Here is a 26,033-nt window from a genome sequence, read left to right as displayed (position 1 = left end):
GTTTTCTGAGGCCACCTGAAGAGGGCGTATTTGCCATTTGAAGAGTTTTCTTTTTCAAAGCGAAGCATTTTCATTTCTGATTACAAAAGTAATTCTCACCAAAAACCAGATTGATCAGTTCAAAAGGAAGAAAATAGAAGTCCTCCGGCGTAAATCCATGCCCCTCTCCCCAAAGATAATCCTTCTTAACAGTATTTAGATTTTTTTCGGGAATTCTCTGGCGGTCCAGCGGTTAGGACTCCGTGCTTCCACTGCAGGGGGCATGGGTTCAATCCCTGGTCAAGGAACTAAGATCCTGCATGCCGCACTGTGTGGCCAAAAAAAAAAAAAAAAAAAGGTATTCAGATTTTTAAATTTTTTTTCATATATAAAAATAGAGTTAGGTACTTTATCCTTTTTATGACTGGATTAAACTGGATGTATCCTAATCTACTCAATCTCCTATTATTGAACATTTAGGTAGTTTATAATATTTTGGTTTAATAATACCACCTAACATTCATTGAGCACTTACTGTGTCACAGGCATGTATTATTACCTCATTTAATCCTCACAACAACCTATAAGGTTGTTGACAAGATAACAGTTTAATTGCCCAAGCTCACTTGACTAGTAAGTGTCAGAACTGAGTTTCAAACCTAGGCAGTCTGCTCTAGGGCCTGTACTCTTAACTTCTTTTCCTTACTGTTATTATAAACAGTTTTATATTATCATAAATAACAAAGCACAAAGTAAATGTCTTTGTATGTACAATTTGTGCACTTAATGCTAATATCTTAGTAGGCCAGATTCTTAGCATTGCCAAATGCGATGCATTGCCAAGTCACCCTCCAGGCTTTTGTAACATTTACAGTCCCTGTGAACAGGCCCCTTTTCCCTCTCTTGCCAGCATGGAATATTCTGTTGAAAATGATACCACTTTATTTTAACTTGCAATTCTTTTTTCTTTTCTTTAATAAGTTTATTTATTTTTATTTATTTTATTTTTGGCTGCGTTGGGTCTTTGTTGCTGTTCGTGGGCTTTCTCTAGTTGCGGAGAGCGGGGGCTACTCTCCGTTGCGGTGCGCGGGCTTCTCATTGCGGTGGCTTCTCTTGTTGGGAGCACAGCCTCTAGGCACGTGGGCTCTAGAGCGCAGGCTCAGTAGTTGTGGTGAACGGGATTAGTTGCTCCGCGGTATGTGGGATCTTCCTGGGCCAGGGCTCGAACCCATGTCCCCTGCGTTGGCAGGCGGATTCTTAACCACTGCGCCACCAGGGAAGCCCCAATTCTTTGATTATTATGAATGGGATGGCTTTTAAAGTCTACTGGCTGATTGTATTTATTCTGTGAATTTCCTGCTCACTGCTTTTTTGCCTGTTTTTCTATTAATAGTTTGTCTTTTCTTATTCAATTATAAGACCTCCATGTGTTGCAAATGTTTTTCCCAGTTTACCTTTTTACTTTGGGGTATTTTGCCCCATAGAAGTTGAATGTTTTTATATAATTAAAGCATATTACAAAGCTCTAGTAGTTAGAATAATGTGATACTAATACAGAAATAGTGAAAAATAAATTAAAAAATTAGAATCAGATCCAAAATATGTGGAAGGTAGGGGTTATTAGTTTATAGTTAAAGTGACATTTCAAATTATTGGGGAATGAATGGTATAATTTTTTTTTTTTTTTTTTTTTTTTTTGCGGTACGCGGGCCTCTCACTGTGTGGCCTCTCCCATTGCGGAGCACAGGCTCCAGACGCGCAGGCTCAGTGGCCATGGCTCATGGGCCCAGCCGCTCCGCGGCATGTGGGATCTTCCCGGACCGGGGCACGAACCCATGTCCCCTGCATTGGCAGGCGGACTCTCAACCACTGTGCCACCAGGGAAGCCCTGGTATAATTTTGGCTAATCATTTGGAAAAACATTTCCATTTTCATGCCACGCCCCAAAATATATTTCAGATGGATTAAATCTTTAAATATTAAAAATGAAACCATAAAAAGCACTAAAAGAAACTATAGGTGAATGTTTTGTAATCTTAGAGTACAAAAGACCTTTCTTAGTATGAAACCAAGGTAAAGTCATAAAGAGGAAAATGTATAGCAACATATATCATAAGTTGACATTTTTGACATTCAAGAATCACAATCTGATTCTTGGTGAATAAGTGAAAGAACTGTGGACTTGGAGTTAGAAGGATTTAGAAGTTCCTGACTTCATGCCTTACTTGCAGCGTGACCCAGGGCAAAGTAACTCTTAGCTTCAGTTGCCATATCTGTGTAATGGGGACAGTATTAATCTTACAAAGTTCTTGGGAAACTCCAGTGTGGCAGTACGTGTGGAAGTGCTCTGTAAGATAGAGGGCATTGTACCTTACCTGTGATGTGACCATCATTACTTCCTCAGTAGTTGTCGTGAAGGGCAGATGGCAGGTTGCTAATTTCCTGGGTCATCCCGGAAGCAGCACAGTGTCTTGGGAGGCTTTGAGGTGGGATAAGCAGTCCTGCTTTGTGCTTTGAAATATCTTGACCTAATGGAGTCTCAAGCTCTCATTTAGCCCCATTTTTTATCATGTCCCTTTTTCCCTCTCTTACTCAGCCGAAGCCGCACTGACTTTGTTCTAATTCCTTAAGTATGCCAAGCTCTGTCTCACCTTAGGGCCTTCACATGTCTGCTCCCTCTTCCAGGAATATACTCTCCCAGCTAATCTTACTCATTCACACTTGGTTAGAAAAACTCCTGTATTTGTTTTGGGGGTGGGTGTTTAACCTTATGCTTAAAGTCTTATCAAAATGTCAGTCTGATTGATTTCTTAGTAATAATGAAAGAAATAGAGGAGTGTAAATAATAGCTTGACAATTTCTGTCATATAATCATTCTACCTTCCTCCTTAAGAATGATCTCCCTTGAGTGCATTTGGGGAAGGTGTGGGGAAGAATGTGCCCTGACACCCACAGAACTGTTTCTCCCACTTACCTTTTCTTCCTCCTTGGCAACTGCTCATTTTTTTCTGTTCTTGTCCTGGAAATCATGGGCTGCACCCCCCTTACTGGGATACTACTGGGGTAGGGGCGGAAGGAGGAGAATGGGGAACATGGGGCAGGTACCACTTCTCAACCACGATGAGACACAGAAATCATAGCGGTAGGTGAGACTTTACTGAAGGGATGGGGAAAACTAACACTGGAAGGAAATAATTTAAAACTTAAGCTAAAAAGAATGGTCTAAGAGAAAGGAAAATTAAAATCTTCATAAGGAACTCGTCATGGATATTCCCTCTGCCCATTCCCCCTCCCCCCTGCCCCGGTTTCCAGTTGTATGCTTTGGTTTTAAGATTCTTGTTTCTCCTTTCTGAGGACACTTCCTTCAAACAAATACCTTTGCAGAGCTCCATTTTTCTTTCACTAAAACCCTAGCCCCTCCTGCAGGGGTTGACCTCCTCTAGGTCTGCACCCCACCCTTATCCCCTCCATCCCACACCCTTTCTAGGAGTACATTGCCCCAAGTACTGATTCACTCAAGACACTCGCAGTCTTTGCTAGGACAGTGGAGAGTAGAGGAGGGACTCCAAAGCAGGTCTGTGTAAAAGTGTCCAATGTGGGATAAATATATGCCTCTATTGATAAATATAAGCACTCAACAGGTAGCATACCCTTCTGATGACAGATACTCATTCTTAGAGATAACATCAGTCAAATTTATAAGGGAGAGGAAAGTATTTACATCTAAGACATTGTTACACAGAGCAGGCTCATGTATGGCTCTGGTTCAGTTCTTAGATGAGGCCCCCTCTTCTTCCTCTTCCTCCGCTGGGGCTACTTTAGTTCTTCCAGTTACAGTCATTTACACGTACGATTGTAAATTGTTAATTTATACTCACATTTCTTAAAATGCTTTATTAAACCTGTAGCTAGAGTGATACTAATTTTAAATTAACAAACCAAAGCTTATAGAATATTTTCTGTTTGTTTGTGACTTGCTCAAGAAACACTGAGATTACCTTCAAAAATTTTTTATTCATTAAAAAAAAACCTTGAATATTTCTTTATTTCTTTCAGGGCTCTCACCTTTGTCTATCCTTTTGGTGCCACATTGAGTGTCATGAAACCAGCAGTGGCTGTTCTGTCCACAGGCTCTGTCTGTTTCCCACTTAACAGACCCATCCTGGCTTTCTATCACTCGAAGGTACAGCCTTTCTTAGATAAGGGTGGATATGTAATTTTTATTACTGAAATAGGAAGAACTACTTTAGTTTCCATGGGGTTTCATATATTTTCTCTTTTTTTTTTTGGCTGCGCCACTATGTGGGATCTTAGTTCCCTGACCAGGGATTGAACTCATGCCCCCTGCAGTGGAAGCTTGGAGTCCTAACCACCGGACCACCAGGGAACTCCCATATTTTCTCATTGGTCTTCACAATAGTCCTGTGAAGTAGGATTTCAATGAACTACCTTTTACTTATGGGGAAACAGTGGATTGTCCAGTCATTGATGGAATCAAGACTATACCTAGCTCTTATTCTAGATCCAAAGCCTTTCCACTGTAGCATGAGGCCACTGTAGTATAACTGTCTCTGACTACCAGCTCTCACCCTCAGTATAAGAGAATCCATTCAGAGAAAGGTTGAGTTAGCAACCTATACCACAGTGCACAGAATTGTGCTGCTGGTATTTTAGTGTGTCCCAGGAAAACATGCCAGAAGACTAGTTGTTCAATTCTCATCCTGGAAACCCCACAAAATGTGGGAACAGGTGGTCCCAGAGGACACAGCCGTCCTCATTATCACCCCACGTATCCACTGCCTTTTAATTCATGTTTGCTGAATTCACCTTCATCTGTCTACCAAGACTTGGAATTCACCAGCTGACCTCTCAGTTTTTCTCCAGAGACTTGCATGTCTCTAGCTACACAAGATTCTGTTTTTCTTTGTGGGACCTAAGTATTACTTTTCCCTCTCATATTTAAAAGCTCTGACGTCATTTTTATTAGGAAGTAAATAAATGTCTACGCTGTGTTTGAAAGATGATATGTAGACAAAATTGGTATAGCTATTAATGCTAGTTAGTCTCTTCTAAACAGCAGGAAATACTGTTTTAAAATTAAACTGTTATTGGACTTCCCTGGTGGTCTAGTGATTAAGACTCTGTGCTTCCACACACAGAACTAAGAACACACAGAACTTAGTCCGGGAACTAAGATCCCGCATGCCCCACGGCACGGCCAAAAAAACCCAAATTAACATGTTGTTAAATGATTCAAGACGTGGAAATAACTGTTTACATTAAATGTCTGTTTATAGGCACAAAAGTAATGAGACACCATCTTAAGGGGCCTCTGGTAGTATAATACTAGAACTGTTATAATTATTTGATTTTCTAACTGTGCACAGAGATTTTACCTGGCTTAATCAGTGGATTTTTATGGGGCATCTGTTGGGTACAGAATTCTGTGCTAAGTGTGGTGATTCTTCTAGAATGCATGAGATTATCATGTGCTCATTGCCTAGCTATTTAAAGCCCATTTTCTCCTCCCGATAGGCTTTCAGTCCTGCCTTATAAACACAATCTTTCAGAGACGTTGTTGCCTGTCACTCTTGTTGGTGAGATGAAGCAGTGATCCCAGGGAGAGGCTCCATCTGGAACCCATAGCAGCGCCAGGCTAGCACCGGGGCATTCTGCCTCCTTGCCCAGGGCCATTGCCTTCCTTGAGCTTATCATGGTCCTTTCTAGGTCTTTGGTTTACTGGGATAGACTCATTAACATTGAAGGAGCAAATTGGTCCTTGAGTAGACATACTCTTATTTAATTGGAACAAATTATAGACAGATGCTGGAAAAGGAAGCTGAAGACAATGGTAGAATCAGTCAGGACAGAATAAAAGGATTAAAGGACGATGTATAATCTATTTGAAATAAATGAGGTAGGGAAAAGAAAATACAGTTGACTCTTGAGCAGTGCAGGGGTTTGAGGTGCCAGCCCTCCGCACAGTGGAAAATCGTGTGTTACAGAGTCAGTCCTCTGTATATGCGGTTGTGCATCTGCGAATTCAACCAACCACGGATCGCGTAGTACAGTACTCTTTACTATTGAAAAAATTTCGCTAGTAAGTGAGCCCATGCAGTTCAAACCCATGTTGTTCAAGGGTCAACTGTATACTAAGGAAAAGATAATGTAAATCTGACTGTGAGTAGAGGTGTAGGTATTTACTCACCTACAGGATTTCAGATCGCAGCCCAGTTCATTCAGTCACGTCCCTGCTATTTCTATAGAATTCCACCCAATTCACTTCCTATTCTCAGTAACCTATCTGTTTGCAGTGGTTATGGTATAGTAATCGTATTATTTTTCCTCTGAAGCATTTGCTTTTAACGTGGGACAGGTCAGAGTTTGTTTTGCAAATTTTGTTTTATTTACAGAATTTGTGCATTTGTAGCTCAGCAACTCTGCTTAGGTGTCATTCTTTCCCAGTGTGGTTGCAGTTGTGCCTGTTCTCTGTATGCGATGTTGCTAGAAAATCTGATTTCATTTTGTGTTTTTAATATTGCACTGTTTGTTTTCTCATTACAAAAATAATATATGCTCATTGTAGAAAGTTTTTTAAATGCAGAGATGCACTGCTCTGAGGCAGCCCAGGCTGACGTTCTGATCATTTTCTCCCACTTTTGCTTGTGCCTCATTTCTGTTTACTTGCCTCACAGGCTTTAAGCTCCAATAGCTGTACAATTGATGGTACACTTTTTTTTTAGCCTAATGTTATGACAGAAGCATTTTCCCATATTATTGAGAAACCTTTCTAATATATAATTTAACAACTGGGGGAGGTTCCATTATTCTTAACCGTATTTCTGTGGGTGGACATTTGGATTTGTTTCTAATCTTTTGTGATTATGACTATAAAGTTGTGCAGAGTTTTTGGTATATTTTATACTGCTTTGTTGCGTTTGTTGACAGTTTCAGCAACGTTGTGTCAAAGAAGTTACTTCACTAAACCTGACCAACACTGTTTATAGTCATGTTTTTCTTATTAATCTGATAGGAAAAAGTACTTTGTTTTGTTTTTTTAAAATTACTAATATTAAAGTTTTTATTATTAACCAGTTGTTTCTTTTGTGAATTTTTCATGCTTGTGGCTTGGTTTTCTGTTTGGATCTTAAATACTGTTTTTTGGTATTCATAAATGTCTAAATCTTTATAGATTATCTATGGATTTGTCTGTTTTTTCCTTTAAGATTATGATATTCATTTATAATTTCACTAACAATGGGAAAATACTGTCGAACGAATTCACACTGCTTTCTGTTAATGTCAAATTGAAGGGTAAAGAAGTGTCTGAATTGAGAAGCAGGTTGCAATATAGGCGTTGTGGTAATTGACATTTCTAGACCATTAAAATACGCAAGTGAATTGGCACTTCTTAGTATATAAGACATTTGCTCACGTGGTTGTAATGATAAGTGTTTGGGGACTGAAATGCACGTGGTACATTTTGGGATCTGAATATCTGACACTGCTTTGTCATCAACAGAACCAAGGTGGGAAACTGGCAGTGCTTGGCTCATGTCACATGTTCAGTGACCAATATTTGGATAAAGAAGAAAACAGCAAAATCATGGTAAGCTCTTCTCTTTCATCTAATGAATAATATGTATGATTTTCCTGTCATTAAAAAAAAAAAGTACTGCTGCGTTCATCTAGTCATTTAAAACCAGCTATTCAGAACCCATTATACACCAGGCACTAAGGATACAAAGATGATTCAGGCATAGTCTCTGCTCTAAAAAAGTATATAGGACCCTGAGAGAGAATGTGAGAGACAGAGAAGTAAATCCAGAAGGACGTGGCGAGTGTTTCTAAGCACACCACCCTGGGCTGGGAGCCACCCTGGAGAAGTGGGGAGGAGCAGACCCAAGCCGGGCCTCCCGTATAGCCTAGGAACTCAAACTTTCTTCGAAAAGCCACGGGGAGCCCTTGTAGAGTGTCCAGAGCCTTGGGCATAGTCAGATCTGTGAATGCAGAAGATGGAAGGGAGAGGGCAATCTGGAGCCAGTTAGGCTGGCAGAGAAGGAGCAAGGACCTGAATGAAGGCAGGGAAGGTGTCAGTGGGGGGAGGGGCTGGCCAGCACAGTGGGATTTAGGAGGGGTTATGATAGGACTGTCCCTGATTGAGGCGGGGAAGGAGGGAAAGGCATGGCAAGTGCAAAGGAAACATGTCCTATGAAGGGTGACGGGGTGCAGGCCAGAGCTGGATGTTGGCGTGATGCCGGTGACTCACTCAACCAGAGGGAGAAGGTCCCACTGAGCTTTCTCATTAATGAAATAAGTTCCTTCAGCCTTAAGGATTATTGTCTTATTGAGAGATTGATTTAAGATCTCGTTTCTGGGAATTCCTTGGCGGTCTGGTGGTTAGGACTCTGCACTTTCACTGCCGAGGGCTTGGTTTCAGTCCCTGGTTGGGGAACTAAGATCCCACAAGCTGTGAGCTGCGGCCAAAAAAAAAAAAAAGGATCTTGTTTCTGTAGAATCTACACGAAGTTCCAGCGTCTTTATCACATTCTGGGGGCATCTTATTATATTGTACTTTTTAAGTCCAGACTGTCATCAGCACATTACACAGGGATTGTTTCAGAACGATGAACAAATTTTAATAAATTCTGGCTGGTGATTAAAGGTTAGAGTGCCCTAAGATAAATGATAAATTTCCAATAATAAAAATGGCACTAGGGTAAGGAAGACTTTTCAGTTTTCATATTATTTCACCAAGATAAGGGTGGCTACACTTTTTCAAATCACTGGTGGGTATTCTCTTTCCCTTTATCATTTTTCCTGATTGGTTTAATTCCCTAGTCCTGCCCTCAGCTTTCTCAAATAACCAAATGGGTAATTCTGTGTTTACTTTTTTTAATTTAGGATGTTGTTTTCCAGTGGCTCACAACAGGAGACATCCACCTAAACCAGATTGATGCTGAGGACCCAGAGGTAGGAGGTTGTGAATCATTAAAAAAAAACTTTGAAATGAAAAATGGGTCCAGCTTCTCAGCACCACTTCTAACAGTTCCAAAGGAATATCTATCTCTTACTTTATCTGTTAGACAGATGGCAAGAAGTGATGCTTTTTAAATTTATTTATTTATTTTTGGCTCTGTTGGGTCTTCGTTTCTGTGCGAGGGCTTTCTCTAGTTGTGGCAAGCAGGGGCCGCTCTTCATCGCAGTGCGCAGGCCTCTCACAATCGTGGCCTCTCTTGTTATGGAGCACAGGCTCCAGATGCGCAGGCTCAGTAGTTGTGGTTCACAGGCCCAGTTGCTCCGCGGCATGTGGGATCTTCCCAGACCAGGGCTCGAACCCGTGTCCCCTGTATTAGCAGGCAGATTCTCAACCACTGCGCCACCAGGGAAGCCCAAGGAGTGATGCTTTTTGGCAAGACGAAGGCCATGTTGTAAAAAAATAATAAATCAATGAATTATATAATTCGTCATAGAGTTCAGTGGGGTGGGAGCCTCTCTCTGTATATGTAATAATTGGAATTTAATTTATGCCTTCTGGCCCAAACTTTCAGAGTCAGTATCTGTAGAGAAATACTTCTTTCAAAAATATGAAGGGTAAAAAACTAATTTTTTCATGAAGAAACAAAGATCATCAGAATTTAAGTTTTAAACTCTCATTTTGTTGCCTTTAGGAATAACAATCCTAAGGGCATTATGATAATACTTATCAGACAAATAAGAGTGGTGAGACCAGCACTGGACTAGGAACCAGTAACTACATTCTGGGTCCCACTCCACCATGAGCCCTGGGACCTTAAGCAGGTTATTTCGGACCTTTTTCATCTTAGTTTTCTCATTAGTTTTGGGAACACTAATACCTGTGTTCTTTGTCTCACAGGATAATTGTGAGGCCTAAATGAATAGATGTAAATTTACTTGTTAAACTAAAGGCTGTAAAAAGGGCTATATATCTATCAAGACGTTAAAAAAAAACTCTTGTATTTATTATCTACCAAGCACTGTATATCACATACTTCCACATAAATCATCCTGTTTAAACCTCACCACAGCCCTGGGAGGTAGATGGTCTGATTCTCATTTTACAGATGAGGAAACTGAATTCTTCAGGATTGTAATATGCCCAAAGAGCAAGCAATTACAGAGCTGGGACTCAAACCCAGGTCTCCTAATTCAAAGTCTACTCGTTCTTCCTTTAGTTCTGTGTTTCTTAAACTCTGAAATGTCAGGAAAGTGATTTCTTGGCGATAGGTAGCAGGAGGTGGGCAGAGGCCATCAGAAATGGCTGCCCGCTGACTGCTCCTGCCCTCAGCTGAGGACTGACTTCTCTGGGAAACCCAGGGGCTGACTAGGGTTAGCAAACGCGAGCGCCCTATGTCTAAAATACTCCCTTACCTGGAAACATTAAGTGTGGAGCTATTTTGCTTAAATTTCTCCTAAAAAGTGATGTTCGCCCCCAAAACAGAAGAATTGGGGTACAGCCAGGAATTCGCTTTTCAGGTCTCACAGGACCCAACTCTGAGTGGACGGCATCTTTGACAGCCGCCAATCCTACTTAGAGTGTCGTGGGTCGAGGGAAGCAGCACTAAGAGGTGCTGCATCTGCTCCTGTCCTGTGTGGCCACTTTGCTCCTGCTAAGTTTCTGTCATTCCTGTTTTCTAGCTGAGGAAGCTGAAGTAAGTAAATTCTTCAAGGTTCCCACTTCGATTAATACCTGCTCAAGCCATTCTTAATGCCCACTTCAGGCTGATTCCGGAGCCTGAGCCTTTTCTACTGCTCTGTTGTTCACACTCCACCACGTGTGACACTGGGCTGGTTCCAAAGGGAAGAAGCATCAGTAGAAACCAGAGGAGGGGAGTGTTGTTAAGGCCTTTCTCTAAAACCGTGCAGTTTCGTATATCTTCCAGTTGTGAGACCTGGTGAAAAACATTCTTTGTATTGTAAGGCTTTGGAAAGTAAAACACTGGACCCGGTAACATTGTACAGTAAGAAATTCTGAAAATCTAAACTTCCTGTGATTTCACATCAGATCTTATTATGTTGGAATGGGTTTCAAACCCAGACAATAGCCCAGTTTCAAATGATATTTAATAAAATAATAGTCTGATAAAGAGCTGAAGGAATTTACATAACAAGTTTTAACCTCAAAATCTGCCAGGAAGTCATGAAAACCAGTGGTCTTGGGAGCACTCTTTTTATTTATTTTTATTTATTTATTTATTTTAACATCTTTATTGGGGTATAATTGCTTTACAGTGGTGTGTTAGTTTCTGCTTTATAACAAAGTGAATCAGCTATACATATATCCCCACATCTCCTCCCTCTTGCGTCTCCCTCTCACCCTCCCTATCCCACCCCTCAAGGTGGTCACAAAGCGCCAAGCTGATCTCCCTGGGGAGCACTCTTTTTATGTTTCTGTCTGGACATCTAAGTCCTTGCTACTTGTCTGAACCAGGATTTTGTAGCAGGCTTCTGTGCGGAGCTAAGAATCAGCCACGGGACCTTTGGGATTGCTGGGCCCATACTTACCTCTGTGCCGTGACCCGAGTGTGTGTTCTGCCGTAGTCAGCGCCCTTGTTACTGCTCTCACCTTCATCCCTGTCCTGTTAGAGGGCTGAAGCCTCTACAACAGCCAGATAGTGCTAGGAAGGGCATTGATTTGTTGACGCTTCTCCCTTGTTTCTTGTCTAAAAAAAAAGTTTGAGAATTGGGGGAGTTTTCGACACTTGGGATATAGGGAAAAGTGAGCCTGTTTGTCTTGACGTCTCATTTCCGTCACGCTCAGGCACGTTTCCCCAAGTGCTGGCTCTGGAGAATGTGGAACAGTATGTTGTGGGTGACTTCAGAGACCAGTTTTTAAAACTATCACCAAGTTGGCCTTGTTAGAAGTCAAGGCTAAATGCAGTTCAAAGGGAAATTAGGAATACACAGACTCCTGGTTGCCAGCATGCATTTATTTAAACTTCAATTTATTGCTCGACTAGGTAATGCCTTCACATAGTTTGGAATTCAAAAGCATACGCAATGAACAGTCTTCCTTCTGTCTTTGCCCAGCCACTTGGTTCCCCTCCGCAGTGACAGCAGTCTTAGCAGTTTCTTGTATGTTCTTCCAGAGAGGTTTTATATAGAGATGGATACGCATATGTGTGTGCTCTCCTTCCCCCTTGTTTTACCCAAATGGTGCTGTGTACGCTTTGTATATACACTGTCTAGCAGCTTGCTTTTCACAGTTACCAGGATGTCTTGGAGGTTTTTCTGTACGTATTCATAAAGAGCTTTCTTTCGATTGTTTTTTGTTTTGTTTTTTGAAAACTGAATTTTCCATTATTTGTACTGTGGTATATTTAACCAGTCTCCTATTGATGGTTATTTAGGTTTTCCCGGTCTTTTACTGTTACCAGCAGACAGTACATGTCATCATTAAGGGTTCTCAGCAGTGCTGCAGGCATGTCCTTGGCTAGGTGAGAAGGGCTGGGGTCTAGTGTCCAAGGAGGGGTTGTCTGTGCTGGGGTCACAGGTGGTTCGAACACAGGACAGGAGAGAAAGCAGAGTGTACGGCCCAGATGCTAGTGGGTGGAGAGAGGATAGATGTTGAAATGGTAGCTTGTGGACTTTCTTTTATGATTGTGTCTTTTTTCTCACTGATGTAGAAAATAAGATCATCAGCTAAAATTAAGAGATAGAAAATCATATTAGATGGTTGAAGTGACAGAAGGAAAGTGTTGCCTACGAGAATGGGAAAAGGGAATGAACTTGAGAATTTAGTTGATGGCTGAGCACTCAAGATCAGTGTGTAATGAAAAGGAGACCAGTCAGCAGGGTTGTGCGTTTCTCCAGCCATATTCAGCTGTGTGCGGACCAGCATGAATCATTGCAGAGCTGGGTTTTGTCAGCGTTGGGGATTACCCAGGTGACCTTTGTCCTTCTTTCCACCGAGAGTGGCTTATTTAAGCTTTAGTTGTCAGTGATCATGAACAGTGAGATGTCTTAGCAAGAGAGTAGAAATATTGCAAATTTAGACCTGAGGCGCTGGAGACCAGACAGAGTAAATTCTTGCCCCTGCTATGCTGAAAGGAACCCTCTTGTGGCTTTCAGATTTCCGACTACATGATGCTGCCCGACACGGCCACCCTGTCCGAGCGGCTGCGAGTGTGTCTCCAGGAGGGCGATGAGAACCCTCGGGACTTCACCACGCTCTTCGACCTGTCCATCTACCAGCTGGATACCACTTCCCTCCCCAAGGTCATCAAGTCAGTACCTCGGCTCTCTCAGCTGCTCTGCACGCCATTGAGTGTTCGGTTTGAAAACACTAGCCTGGGGGCGGGAGTTAGGGGCACGGCAATTGCGGTGTGCAAAACGTGTTCTCAGACCTGTGAGGAGGTTGGCCGAGACAGCTGGGAGTTTGGGGCGGGGCTCAATACAGAGGAAACTGCTAGCAGTTGTCAGTTCCTGCTGTGTTCCAGGCTCTGTATTGGACATTTAGAGAAACCAACTTGTTCCGGTTTGCCCAGGACATTCCTGGTCTGAGCACAGGGAGTCCCACGTCCCAGAGACCCCCCTCAGTAAACCGAGGTGGGCAGTCACCCTGTAAGCACTCCACACTGTCCCTTCATTTAATACTTTCAGTGGTCCTCTGAGTTACCTGCCTCACTTCCAGCTGAGGAAACTGAGGTTTAGAGAGGGAAAGGATTCTCCCACGGTGGGAGCAGGGATCTCAAGCCAGGCCTGAGTGTCTTTCAGGCCAGTCCTTGACTCTGTTTCATGCCGGCTTTGTTGGTGGTGTTCTGCATCCCTAACAACAGGGGCAGGGCCTAACACTTTTTGAGCATCTCTGGCCTGGCACAGGATCTACATCTGGATAAACCAAAGGCTGAAGGCACAGCTACAGATGATTGTCTAACGTCCTGGCCCTGTACTTATGTTCAAGGTCATCAAGCACTCACAGAGCTCTGACTGTGCTGAGCACCGTACCTAAAGTGTATGGTTTTATGGAGGAGACAGACAAAAGCTGTGATGCAAGGTTAATCTAATGCTAAATGTGAAATGTAAAACTGGAGGCCATGGCATAGTGAGGAAAGAGAATTCGATTCTGACTGGGGTGAGCAGGGAAGGCTTTAAGAAAGAGGTGCCGTTTTAGCCAGGCATTGAGGATTTCAAAAAACATTTCTGGGTGACTTATGTCTGCTTGGCCCTCTGATGGATGGCGCACTTTAAGGGGTGAGAGGATTTCAGGAGATGGTTTGGGGTGTTGGGAGAGAACATTCTGCAGGGAGGTTGCTTTCTGAGCAAAGGCAGGGTATGTCCAGGCAAGGAAGTTCATTCCTAGTTGCCATTTGAACTGCATTTAGCCTTGACTCCTAACAAGTACCGTGTTAATTTTTTTATGTACGTTGCTTTATCATGTACTAATCACAATACAGTTATTATCCCTGTTTTACGTATGAGGACACTGAGGCACAGAAAAAGTAAGCGAGTTGCTTAAGGTCACGCGGCTAGGTTTTGGTGGCACCTGAATTTGCATCCAGCCGCTCCTAACCCTGAACCTGGGAAGAAATTATCTGGAGATTTATTACTGTAGGAAGTTAGAGAGTCTCTGAAAAAGAGGACAACACTGACACCCCCAGAGCTGCCGAGGCATCTCTGTCACCCCCTCACCACCTGCAGCCTGCGGGTGGCAGCCAGGTTGTAAGTCCTGCCTGCACATTTGGCTCTTCATTTGCACTTTGGTTTTGAGCTCTGATGTTCTCCTTCTAACTCAGGGCTTTTCTTAGGATAACAAAAGTTCCATCAGGCAGCTCCACTGGCTGCTTCCAGTCCGACCGGCTTCTGCCGTTTTGACTTGCTTCTCTCCTGATGCAGGTGGGCCAGGCCATCACGACCATTCTTCAGTGTTGAATGAGGGACCGATTGGAACTGTCTGCTATTTTAGTGTCGGCAGAGTCAGGTGGTGGATGTTTCAGAGGCTTGGACGGCTCCTTTAATTGTATTTGTCTTTCATACCACAGCAAAGGGCAGGAGTTACTGGTTTACAGTTTCTGTATGGAGCTCTTAGGTATTTTTATTCACATGTAACAACTTTTGAATGCAGTTTCTCTTTTTGAGTAAAAATTGCATTCGTCATTAAATATTTATGTCAGCTGTAGGGTATTGCTCTGAAGTGACTTCATTTGTCCAGCCGGTCTTTATTGATGCCTGTGGGGTGCGAGGTAGAGACAAACAGTGTGGCGGTCCCTGCCCTCAGAGTTCATGGTGGAATGCAGAGTGAGACATGGGCGGTGAAAATGCACCACCAGAGGTCAGGCCAGAGTATTCTGGAATATAGAGCAGCCCCATTTCACAGATTTGTGTGTAGCAGTGGCATTTATTCTTGCCCTTTTCCCATATTGATCATCTTTCTGAATTAGGTTTTGCTTGCTTTTAAGATTAGCTTCTCCACCCATTCCCCACCGCCATCAAGTACATGTTGGCTACTAGTAGGAGGACGATTTGGGCAGGTGGTGAGCCGAGTGGAGAAAGGGAAGACTTAATGGAATTTATTTTATTACTTACACAGGGCTTCAGCACACTCAGCTCTACCTAGGGACAGAAAACAGAATGTCATGGCTAGAATGACCAAGGCCAGGACTTGGCATCAGGGTTCTTTGTGTGTGGGTACTAGAACCTTTAGCTTAGAACTGCCTCTAATTCTGCCATCTGGGTAGACTGAGTCGTGGGGCTTCTGGTTGGCAGGGATTAGCCAGGTCTGAGTTCTTGACCTTGCCTTTGTTGCTTCCTAAGCACATGACCTTGGGGAGCTACTTCAACTCTATACCTCTGTTTCCTCTTCTGGAAGAGATTACACCCACTGTCCAGGGCTGTTTTGAGGATTACATTAAGTAAGTGCCTCCCACAGGGTCAGGCACAGCACGTGGCATGTGGTAGATGCTCAAGAAAAATTATTTCTCTTCTCTCCGTGGGGATCATCTGCTCATTGCTAGGATAGACGCTCCCCAAGCATCTTGGACTAGTGGAGGTGGTGGCGGCATAAGCTCAGCTAGCCATCTTTCTGCGGTCATAGACCTGTCTCCTTTCTCAGAGCACCCCTACAGAGAAACAGTCATGAACTTTGTCCACACCCCTTGGCATTTGCTTGCTTAGATGAATTTTGAAAGGCCACAGATGAGCACACAATTTAAGTTGGGTGAGTGAGTATATTTTAATTTGCCTCATTCCCAGAGGAGGTCACAGAGCTTGTACAATCTATACCCCGATGCAGAAGGTCAAATTAAGGTTTGGGAGGACGGAGGCAAAGGGGAAGCCGCAATAAAAAAACTACCGTGGGGGAAGGTCAGCCCTTGACTCCATTAACTCCTTCGTGCCGTTCTCACTCCGCCACAGCTGCTCTGGCTGCCCTGCTGTTCCGTGAAAATGTCTCGCTCCCCTTTCCCTCTTCTTGCTCTGGCCTCTGCCTGGGACGCCTCTGAGGGAGACTGCCTGACCTGCCCCTCCCCTCACTCAGGGCTGCTCTGGCAAAGCCCCACTCCCTGCCCCTTCCCTGTCTCTGTCCCTCTCTCCAGATTTGCTTTTCTTCCTAATGCTTATTAATCCCTGGCATCTTGGCTTTTGTTTATTGTGTGTCTCTCTTCCGCTAGAATGTCAGTCCCATGAGGGCCTGCCTTGGTCTCTTTTTTCCCCTGCTGCCGTACTCCTGGCAGATAAAACTGCCTGGTACACAGTAGGTGTTCAGTAGATGTTTGTGGAGTGAATGAGCACACAGAAGTGCATATCCTGTGGATCTGTTCAGTCGCCAGAAGCAGACTTCAGATTTGACTCCTGTCTCTTGATGGTGAAAACAAATAAGGAAACACAGTGAGTTACAAGATTCACGGTGTCCAGTGGGTAAAAATTAAAAGCCTATTTAGGAGAAGCCTGACAGGAAACTTGAATGAACTTTCCCTTCAGTTCTCAATAAAGTCATGCCGTCTGTTGCAGTAGAGAAGATTCCTGAAAGGATCATTACGTTATGTGTAACAATACATTTTGTGTGATTTTTATTTTTTTTGCCAAAGTGCTGAGCCTCCTGATCGTTGGAGACGAGCACCGTGAGATCAGTTAGACATGCTTTGCATCAGTGTCTCATCTTGATTCCTGCTTTTTTATCTTCTTCTTAACACAGGGCTCACGAACAGCTAAACGTGAAACATGAACCTCTCCAGCTCATCCAACCTCAGTTTGAGACGCCGCTGCCAGCCCTTCAGCCAGCGGTCAGTGGGTGTGTGGGGGGCATCCTGCCGCGGAGCCCCACTGTTTGCCCCTCCCTCACCAGCTGGCCTCGTGTGGGGCTGGCTTCCTCATGGGGTCATGTTTCTCTGGCTCAAAACATGCATAGAGACCAAACCTGTTAGTATTCTACAGGGACTTCCATTTGGTGTAGTTCCCAACTGAGGAATCACGGGTGTGGACCTCTCTGGCTGTTAAACGTTTCCTGTCTTGTGGGGTTGAAGGGCATGTATGAGAACACCTGGCTGAAAAGGAGGAAGAGCTTTGTGCTAGAAAGCTTTGAGCTCTCCAGGCAACGGGCACTCAGATTCACAGCACAGTTCTAAGAGCCCAGGGGACAGTCATGTGTCTATAGGTTATTTTTCAACATTCTAGTCCAGTGTGAGTTCCACTTGCCTTCAAAATTGTCTTATCCCACCACATTCTGGAAGGTTATGAGCCAGTTGGCTTCACCTTGGTAACCTGAAAATCGGCCACAGTGGAAGTGTTTACAAAACAGGAAATGACAAATGCTACAGATGAGGCCTCTTGTTTTGAGTGATAGCTCAACATTTATCAGCACACCACTGCCTCATACCTGCAAATTCTGGCTATAGGTTCAGCACTTTCTACATTAATCTACATCTGTTTCCCCAATTTCTGTCCCTGAAGAACTCATCATCAGATGAGAAACGACTCATGCAGTCAAGTGTTCAACACAAATTTGCACAAAATGCAAATAAGCCGGATAAGCCCCAAGCTGTGTGTCCTTGCATGAGTTGGTACATGCAAGGGCGCTGGTACATCAGCTTGGCGAGTTTGGTGGCTTGCTTGGAGCTGGTTCTACTGGGTTGCTTGCACTGGGCCGCCGTCTTGCTTGCCGTGGCCTCATGGGTTAGGGCGGAAGGAGGTGATGGGCGCTGGGCGGTTCTTCGTCTTATTTTCCTTACATCTCATCACCGTCAGTTATGGCTTTGGATGCGCTCTTTCATGAAAGACTTTATTGCCTTTTAGGTTTTCCCTCCTAGCTTCAGGGAATTATCACCCCCTCCGCTGGAGCTGTTTGACTTAGATGAGACGTTCTCCTCTGAGAAGGCCCGGCTTGCTCAGATCACCAATAAGTGTGAGTGTGGTCAAATTCTTGTTTGTTTTCTTTTGTGAGTTTTATTAAGTTGTGAATTTCTGAGGTTTGCCGTGAAAGAAAGCGTAGCGTTTGTTTAGGGAGAACAGAATGTGAATGGAAGTATAAAAGCACAGTTTTTGTTTATTTCATGTGAATGATGTGGCTTGTTTCCCTAGGGGTCAGTTAGCTCAGTGAGCTAGAACATGGTGCCAGGCAGAGGCCAGGGTCTCAGCTTTAATTCCTGTGTGTCTTTAGTTCTGACCTGTTGGGTGACCCCAGGATGAATTCTGACTCTGGCTGCCTCTTAGCAAACCTAGGCCATTGGTCACAGGAGCCGTTGAATAAAAAAATTCAGTCAGGGCCAAGAGAATTACAGAGACTTCAAATTGGAAGGGATTCTAGAGAGAGTCAAGTGTGCCCACCCTGACCCGTGGGTGAGGAAATGAGGCTCCGGGCTGCACAGCTGCAGGGTGAGTGGTGGTCCCGACTCTCAGCCCCGTGCTCCTCCTGACATGCCCTTCCTCCAGCACAGCAGGTGGGCCTGCACACATGGATTCGGAGACAGAAAATTGAGGCAGTGACCCCACTCCTGGGAATCTAACCTAGGGAGATAAATGAAGGTACACAGATGACTACGACATTACTTATTAAAAAATAAAATACGGTTGGCCTTAGTGTTCACTCACAGGGAAATGGTAGTAAATTGCACCACATTCAATCAGTGGGACAATATGTAGTCATTATAAAAGAGGCTTACAAAGGCCAGGGGGTGACACTGAGATTCCTAAATGAAGAAAGCAGATATAAAACTGCACTTAGAGTAGGATCCCAACTATGTGAACATCTATATGTGCTCAAAGACCAGAAAGGAATGTGCAAAAATGAAAATAGTTCAATGTCAGACACCTTTACTGCATCTCTGTTCCATGCCAGGCATTGTGGTAGGTGCTAGGCAATCAGAAATTAGCAAGACCTAGTAATTAGTCCAGTGGGAATAATAGACCTGTGAAGGATCAGACCCTTTGACCATGCGTTTCTGTTTCTAGTGGTTTATCCTGCAGAAATCCTAGTAGAAACGCATAACAGAAAAGATATAGAGATATTAATTGTAGCATTCAAAAAGTAGACAACAATAGTCTAATAGTCTATCAGTAGGAGAATTGGTTTAAAAAAATATGAGACAAAGTGGAATATTATACATCTGTTAAAAGAAAGACGTGGAGCATAAGCTTTGACTGGAATGTCCATGTTACATTGTTAACTGATGACAGCAACTTACAGAACTATTATAGTTTGATCCCCTGTTTTTACACATATGTAGACATGTAGACATACATGGCAGTAATTACCCTAGGAAGTATTGGTGGGGTTAGAGCTAGAGTGAGAGAACACTTCTATCATAACTTTAAAAATGCAAATCAGAGGGGAAGAAAAGAAATTACAGTATAGTGTAAGTAGGGCAGTAATGGCTGTCCATCCTTGATACAGGACTGGGGATGGTTACACAGAGAATTATGGATGATTTTTTGTTTCTTTTATTTCCTTTCCTATAATATTGCTATAGTAAATGCTATTTAAAATACCCCTGGGACTTCCCTGGCAATACAGTGGTTAAGACTCCACGCTTCCACTGCTGGGGGCGCGGGTTTGATCCCTGGTCAGGGAACTGAGATCCTGCAAGCTGCGTGGTGCAGCCAAAAAATTTTTAAATAAATAATATAAATAAAATAAAATACGCATATGTCCTTCACATAATGATCCTTGCGGCAATCAGAGAATGGTACTTTGATTCCCCGCTGGTGGGTCCTGTTCTTTGTAACGTAGGAATGCCAGATCTGGTGATAGCGAGCCAGAACCTGGCTAGCTTTATTCTAATTAGGAGTGTCACACTTTTGTCCTAATTTACAAAAACAGCACATCAGAGATCTCTACAGTTTGTCACTGTTTAAGTCCTTTGGTCACATTACCCAAGGGAGAGGTGAGTGATCTTGAGAGATGTAGGAACCTGACAGGGATACCCAAACCACAGTAAGTCTGTACTTGGGGAAGGGCAGAGTCACGGGTGAACCTAACTGCCCCAGCTGTGCTTAGGTACTGAAGAAGACCTGGAATTCTACATCAGGAAGTGTGGTGACATCCTTGGAGTCACCAGTAAACTACCAAAGGACCAGCAAGATGCCAAACATATCCTCGAGCACATCTTCTTCCAAGTGGTGGAATTCAAGAAATTGAACCAGGTACAGAACCCAGAAGGCCCACTCAAGTGGGAGTCCTTCCAGTGGTGATATCATCCATAAACTGGACTTCTCGTGTTCCATGCCATTCATTCTGCGGGCATTACACTAGCTACTAGGTGAACAAAACAGATGATGTTCCCTGCACTTCTGGGACATATATCTAGCTGGAGGAGACAGTAAACAATAAATGTAATATATAAGTAAATCACATAGGATGCTAGGAGATGATAAGCGCTATTAAAAGGTAGAGCAGGGTCAGAGGGATCAGTGTGCTGAATGTGGTGATATTAAATTAAATAGGGTGGTCAGGATAGGCCACGCTACAAAGCTGACATGGGAGCAAAGACTTGAAGGTGTTGAGGGAGTTGGCCATGGAGATAGCTGGGGGACAAGTGTCCCAGGCAGAGAGAAGACCTGTGCAGAGTCCCTAAGGCTGGGCTCTGCCTGGCTTGTTTGAGGGACAGCAGTAATGCCTGTGTGGCTGGAGATAACTGAACCAAGGATGGAGCAGCAGGACGTGAGGTCAGCACCTTATGTTAGAAATCATCTTGCCCAGGGCTGAGGACCAAGAACTTAAAAGTTATGCCTGGCCTTCATCTTGCGTATCCCTGGACAGGATTTCTAAAATTAAATGTCCAACCAAGGTTGGTAAATGGGCATTCATTTATATACTACTGATGAGAGAATAAGCTGGTTCCACTTTTATGGAGATATTTTTTATAATATCGTTCAGAAGCCCTAAATATATATATATATATACCTTTGACCCAGCAATTCTAATGCTTAGAATTTGTCTTAATAATATAATCCTGGGATTTCCCTGGTGGTCCAGTGGTTAAGACTCCACACTTCCACTGCAGGGGGCACAGATCCAATCCCTGGGCGGGGAACTAAGATCCTGCATGCCATGTGGCGTGGCCAAAATATATATACATATTCTGAATGTGTGCAGATTTACCAGTCAGGATGCTCAGTGAAGCACTGTTTTAATTGAAGAAAAACTCTCATCAGTAGGGAACAAGTACCTAGGGTGCATCCATAAGATTAAGAATGTTTAGAAGGATGTTTAAGGACTTAGGAAGACATTCATGATACAGTGAATGGGGTGGGGGGAAAGGACTATAAAACAGTATAAAGAGAATGTCCATCTTTCATACACACACACACACACACACGATTTTAGATGCTGAACAGAAAGACTGATTAGGATCTGAGCCACTACTGGTGGGAGCTGGCTCTGCTGTGTACTCATACTATAATATATGCCTCATATGTGCCGGCCTGGTGCTAGATGTCAGGGCTGTGGCGGTGAATGCTGTCGTTGCTGTCTGCCTGAGCTACGTGCAGTGAGCGAGACAGGAACATCTGGGCAATTAGAGTGCTCTGAGATCAGTACCAGGAAAGCAACTCAGAGGCAAGGTATTGGTATACCTGCTCAGCACTGAAATGTGGGATGGGGGCCAGGTAGATTCCCAGCAGTACTTACATTGGTGGCAAGGCAGGGTCAGGCCCCTAAGGCCAAGGTAAGAAGTCTGGTGTGGTGTCTGCGTCAGTACCTTCAAATGTATTTGCTCCCCATTCATCATGGTGGGTGGTGGGCTGTGGTCAAAGCCCTGTCCTGGTCATGAAAACTTAATCCTCGGGCTGGATTTAGCCGTAAAGCCCAGAGATTAGCTATGTGTCCCAATCAATGATGATTTAGAATCTCTAATCAAAGTCCAAAACAACAAAGAGTTCACATTTCAGGTTTTGAACTGAAATTCTAAAATTCTCTTATTCCCTCATCCAGGAACATGATATTGATACAAGTGAAACGGCATTCCAGAACAATTTCTGAGGACCAAGCCTCTTCAAGCATTTTCTGCCTCCAGATTCTCTCTTTATAAACTCTTTTTGAATTGTCCCTCAATTCTTTATCAAAATTGTCTATAGTCTTTCTTCTATGAGCTGTGGAAGGTCTGTGCATCTTCTATAGTGCCCAGAGAGGGATAACATTTCTAACTTCTGTAAGGTATGTTCCATTTTTTAAATTAAACCTGTTTGAATCTGTATTTTTATAATTTATGCATCAGTCTTTCATTGAAGTCTTTTCTTTCGACTCCAGTTCTAGATTTGAGTCTCTTTTATCAGAAGCATAAATAACTCTCAAGCTTATGAATACTGTACAGCTTTTGGACTAGCTCAAAAGGATAGAAAACAAACAACCCACAGTCTGTTTGCCCCACTGTACCTAATGAAAAAGGTAAAATAGTTGATAGGTATCTTCTTTACATAGCTTACTCACTCCTTCATCTCCCAGCTGCACACAGGCACAACCATTTGGAGGCTGTTGCCTTCACCCACACTTTGTCCCTCTCCTCTGAGCTCCTGCCACTCAGTTCTATCATCGTTTTAGGTTATAATGCAGGGCAAAATGTGATCATCTGTCCCAAGGACAATGGGAGAGACTGTACCTGCTTGAATGGAGCAGTTGATGTGGAAATGCACAGCATTTATGCATTGTGCAAATGTACTGGATACACTGGGAACCAGCTTTGGGGAAAGCCTGAAAGCCAGATAGAAGATTGCAAAACCACTGCCAGTGTGTAAGGGGTATGGTGCAATGGGAATAGCTTAGCTGGTGGGTTCTGTAAAGATAGAACTTTGGAAGGAAGGCCCTTAGGGGGAGTGTCATATAACTCCAAGAGGAATAACCAGAGTGCGGATTTAAGATGCTGTTGTAGGAAAGGTGGCATTCTGAAATAGATTTGGTCTGGGCGTTAGAGGTCAGGTTGGCAAGATTTTGAGCCTGACTGCCTGGGACAGTGGTGGAGTTTTTGGAAGACGGGGATTCTGAAGCGTGAGCTGTTGCAGAGCATAGGAGCCAGCTGAGACAGTGGCAATACGTGCAAGTGGTAATAACCAGTAAATAGCTAGAAATACCTAACTAAGGCTTAGGAAAGGTGTCCAGTCTCAAGACCTGAGTTGTTCACATGGAGTTGGATAATTGAAGCCAGGAAAATAGTCTGTCGAGGAATTAACATTTTTGGAAGTTCATTTTTTGAAATTTGTATTGGAGTCTAGTTGCTTTACAGTGTTGTGTTAGTTTCTGCTGTACAGCCAAGTGAATAGTTATACGTATACATATATCTCCTCTTTTTTAGATTTCCTTCCCATTTGGGTCACCACAGAGCATTCAGTAGAGTTCCCTGTGCTATAGTAGGTTCTCATTAGTTATCTATTTTATACATTTTTGGAAATTTAAAACCTTGGGGAGAAAGGCTCAAGTCACATCCTGAATTTCAAATGATTTTTTCATGTTAAGGCTCTGTAGGCTTCCATTCTCTGACACTGAAGCCCTAGTGCAGGGCTTATTCAGAGTAGCCAAGCCAGAACACAGTGTTAGGGATGGGGGAGGCCACTTTGCTCAAAGGGCAGACCTGGGGGCCAGCTGAGAACAAGCAGCTGTGGAACAGCAGGGAGTGTCATGGAAATGTATTTGGAATACATTCCAAAAATGTGCTCAACAATTACCTCCCATCCCATGTGCTCTTCTCTTACACTGTGGTTTTGGTTCTCCTGCCATTGAGAGGTGAGATCTCCGTTCCCTCCCTCTCAATCTGGCACTATGTTACTGACACTGTGACTTCTGAGGCTAGGTCATAAAAGGCTATACAGCTTCTGCCTGGTTCACTTGGGGCACTCGGAGCCTCCATACAAGTCTGCGGCCACCTGGATAGGCTACGTGGATATGCCACGTATAGATGTTCTGGCCAACAGCCAGAGGTCCCAACCTGTACGAGCATCACCTGCTAAACACGTGAATGAAGAGGACTCCAAACATGAAGTCACCCCTAGTCTGTTGAGTTGTCCTAGTTGAGTTCCCAGACATCATGGAGCAGAGACAAGCTGTCTCTGCTCTGACCTTCCTGAATTCCTGACCCACAGAATCTATGAACATAATAAAATGGCAGTTTTAAGCCATTAATTTGGAGTAAACTGTTATGCAGCAGTAGATAACAATTTTGTTATTGAGGTAACACTGGTGTATAACATTCTGTGTTTCATGTGTACATTTCTACTACTCTATTTCCTACAGTGTGCTCACCACCATAAATTTAGTTTCCATCTGTCACCACAGTTGATCCCTTTTATCCATTTTGCCCTCCCCCCTGCTTCTTCCCCTCTGGTAACCACTACTCTGTTCTTTGTATCTACGTGTTCATACCTACAATTTTATTTTTTATCTTTTTATAAATTTATTTATTTATCTTTGGCTGCGTTGGGTCTTCATTGCTGCGCGTGGGCTTTTAGTTGCAGCGAGCGAGGGCTGCTCTTTATTGTGGTGCGCGGGCTTCTCATTGCAGTGGTTTCTCTTGTTGCAAAGCATGGGCTCTAGGTGCGCGGGCTTCAGTAGTGGCACATGGGCTCAGTAGTTGTGGCTCGCAGGCTTAGTTGCTCCGCGGCATGTAGCTTCTTCCTGGACCAGGGCTCAAATCCGTGTCCGCTTCATTGGCAGGCGGATTCTTAACCACTGCGCCACCAGAGAAGTCCCATACCTACAATTTTAGAAGGAACTTTTTGGATCTGAATCTAATCCAACTTCCCTTTCCAACTGGGACACAGAGGACTAGGGAAACCTAGGTCCAGAGGAGCACTGCCTGCCTGCTAACCTGGAGCTTCTCCCCCCACACTACTGACTCGAGAAGGTTCCTCGGAGGAAGCAAGGCCTGTCCTGCCATGCGTCAGCTGCTTTTTCCCCTTCGTCTATGGGTGACTGTGGCAAGGATGTATGTTTTTCCCCAACTTCTTATGAAAAACTTGAACCATACAGAAAAGTGGTAAGAATAGTACAATAAACACCAGTACCCACCACCTACTTTCAAAAGTTAACATATTGCGATGTATACTTGATGTGTGTATAATTTTTCTTACTGAACATCTGAAATTAAACTTCAGACATTATAATACTTTACCCCTTAATATACATCAGTGTATAACTACAAATACCATTATCATACCTAATATTTAATATTTATTCAGATGTCTCCCAACTGTCCCCAAAATGTTTTATAGATGTTTTTTCAAGCCAGGATCCAGTCAAGTTTCACATATTTGATTTGTCTCTTTAGTTTCTTTAAATCCAATACACAGTCTCCCTACCTCTTTCTTTGGTTCCTTTTTCTTTCCTTTTTTTTTTTTTAAATGACATTGACTTTTTGAAGAGACTAAATTAGGTGTCCCACATTCTAGATTTATCTGATGTCTATTAACTTGTCCCTTTATCTCCTTTATTTCCTGCATACTGGAAGTTAGACATAAAAGGCTAGCTTTGAATTAAACATTTTTGGCAGGAATATTTCATAGGTGATGCTATGTATAATGTCAGATTGGTCCAGTATTAGTGAAGTTAAGTCTAAACAATTGGTTAAGATAACGAGCAGGGCTGTTTTTAAATTCAAACATGAGCCCTTTATCCC

At 43.3% G+C, this 26,033-nt stretch overlaps 1 protein-coding gene across 2 annotated transcripts in view; it reads left to right on the top strand.

Annotated features, from left to right (window-relative positions):
- The window catches only part of IFT52 (intraflagellar transport 52), a 34,926-nt gene extending 9,887 nt beyond the window's left edge, over window positions 1–25,039 (top strand). The window contains exons 7-14 of one of the 2 annotated variants that reach the window (XM_079945006.1): window positions 4,036–4,162; window positions 7,502–7,588; window positions 8,884–8,952; window positions 13,072–13,226; window positions 17,132–17,219; window positions 18,229–18,337; window positions 20,429–20,574; window positions 22,364–25,039. In XM_079945006.1, coding sequence (XP_079801132.1) covers window positions 4,036–4,162; window positions 7,502–7,588; window positions 8,884–8,952; window positions 13,072–13,226; window positions 17,132–17,219; window positions 18,229–18,337; window positions 20,429–20,574; window positions 22,364–22,411 — 829 coding nt within the window. In that variant the 3' untranslated portion in view covers window positions 22,412–25,039. The remainder of the gene's footprint in view (window positions 1–4,035; window positions 4,163–7,501; window positions 7,589–8,883; window positions 8,953–13,071; window positions 13,227–17,131; window positions 17,220–18,228; window positions 18,338–20,428; window positions 20,575–22,363) is intronic. The other variant, XM_079945007.1, reaches the window with a different exon arrangement.
- Window positions 25,040–26,033: the final 994 nt, after the last annotated feature.

Source organism: Stenella coeruleoalba, assembly GCF_951394435.1.
Source record: "Stenella coeruleoalba genome assembly, chromosome: 15".
In the NCBI taxonomy this organism is placed as follows: Eukaryota; Metazoa; Chordata; class Mammalia; order Artiodactyla; family Delphinidae; genus Stenella; species Stenella coeruleoalba.
Note: the sequence above shows the minus strand (reverse complement) of the source record. Positions and strands in the feature narration are given on the sequence as shown.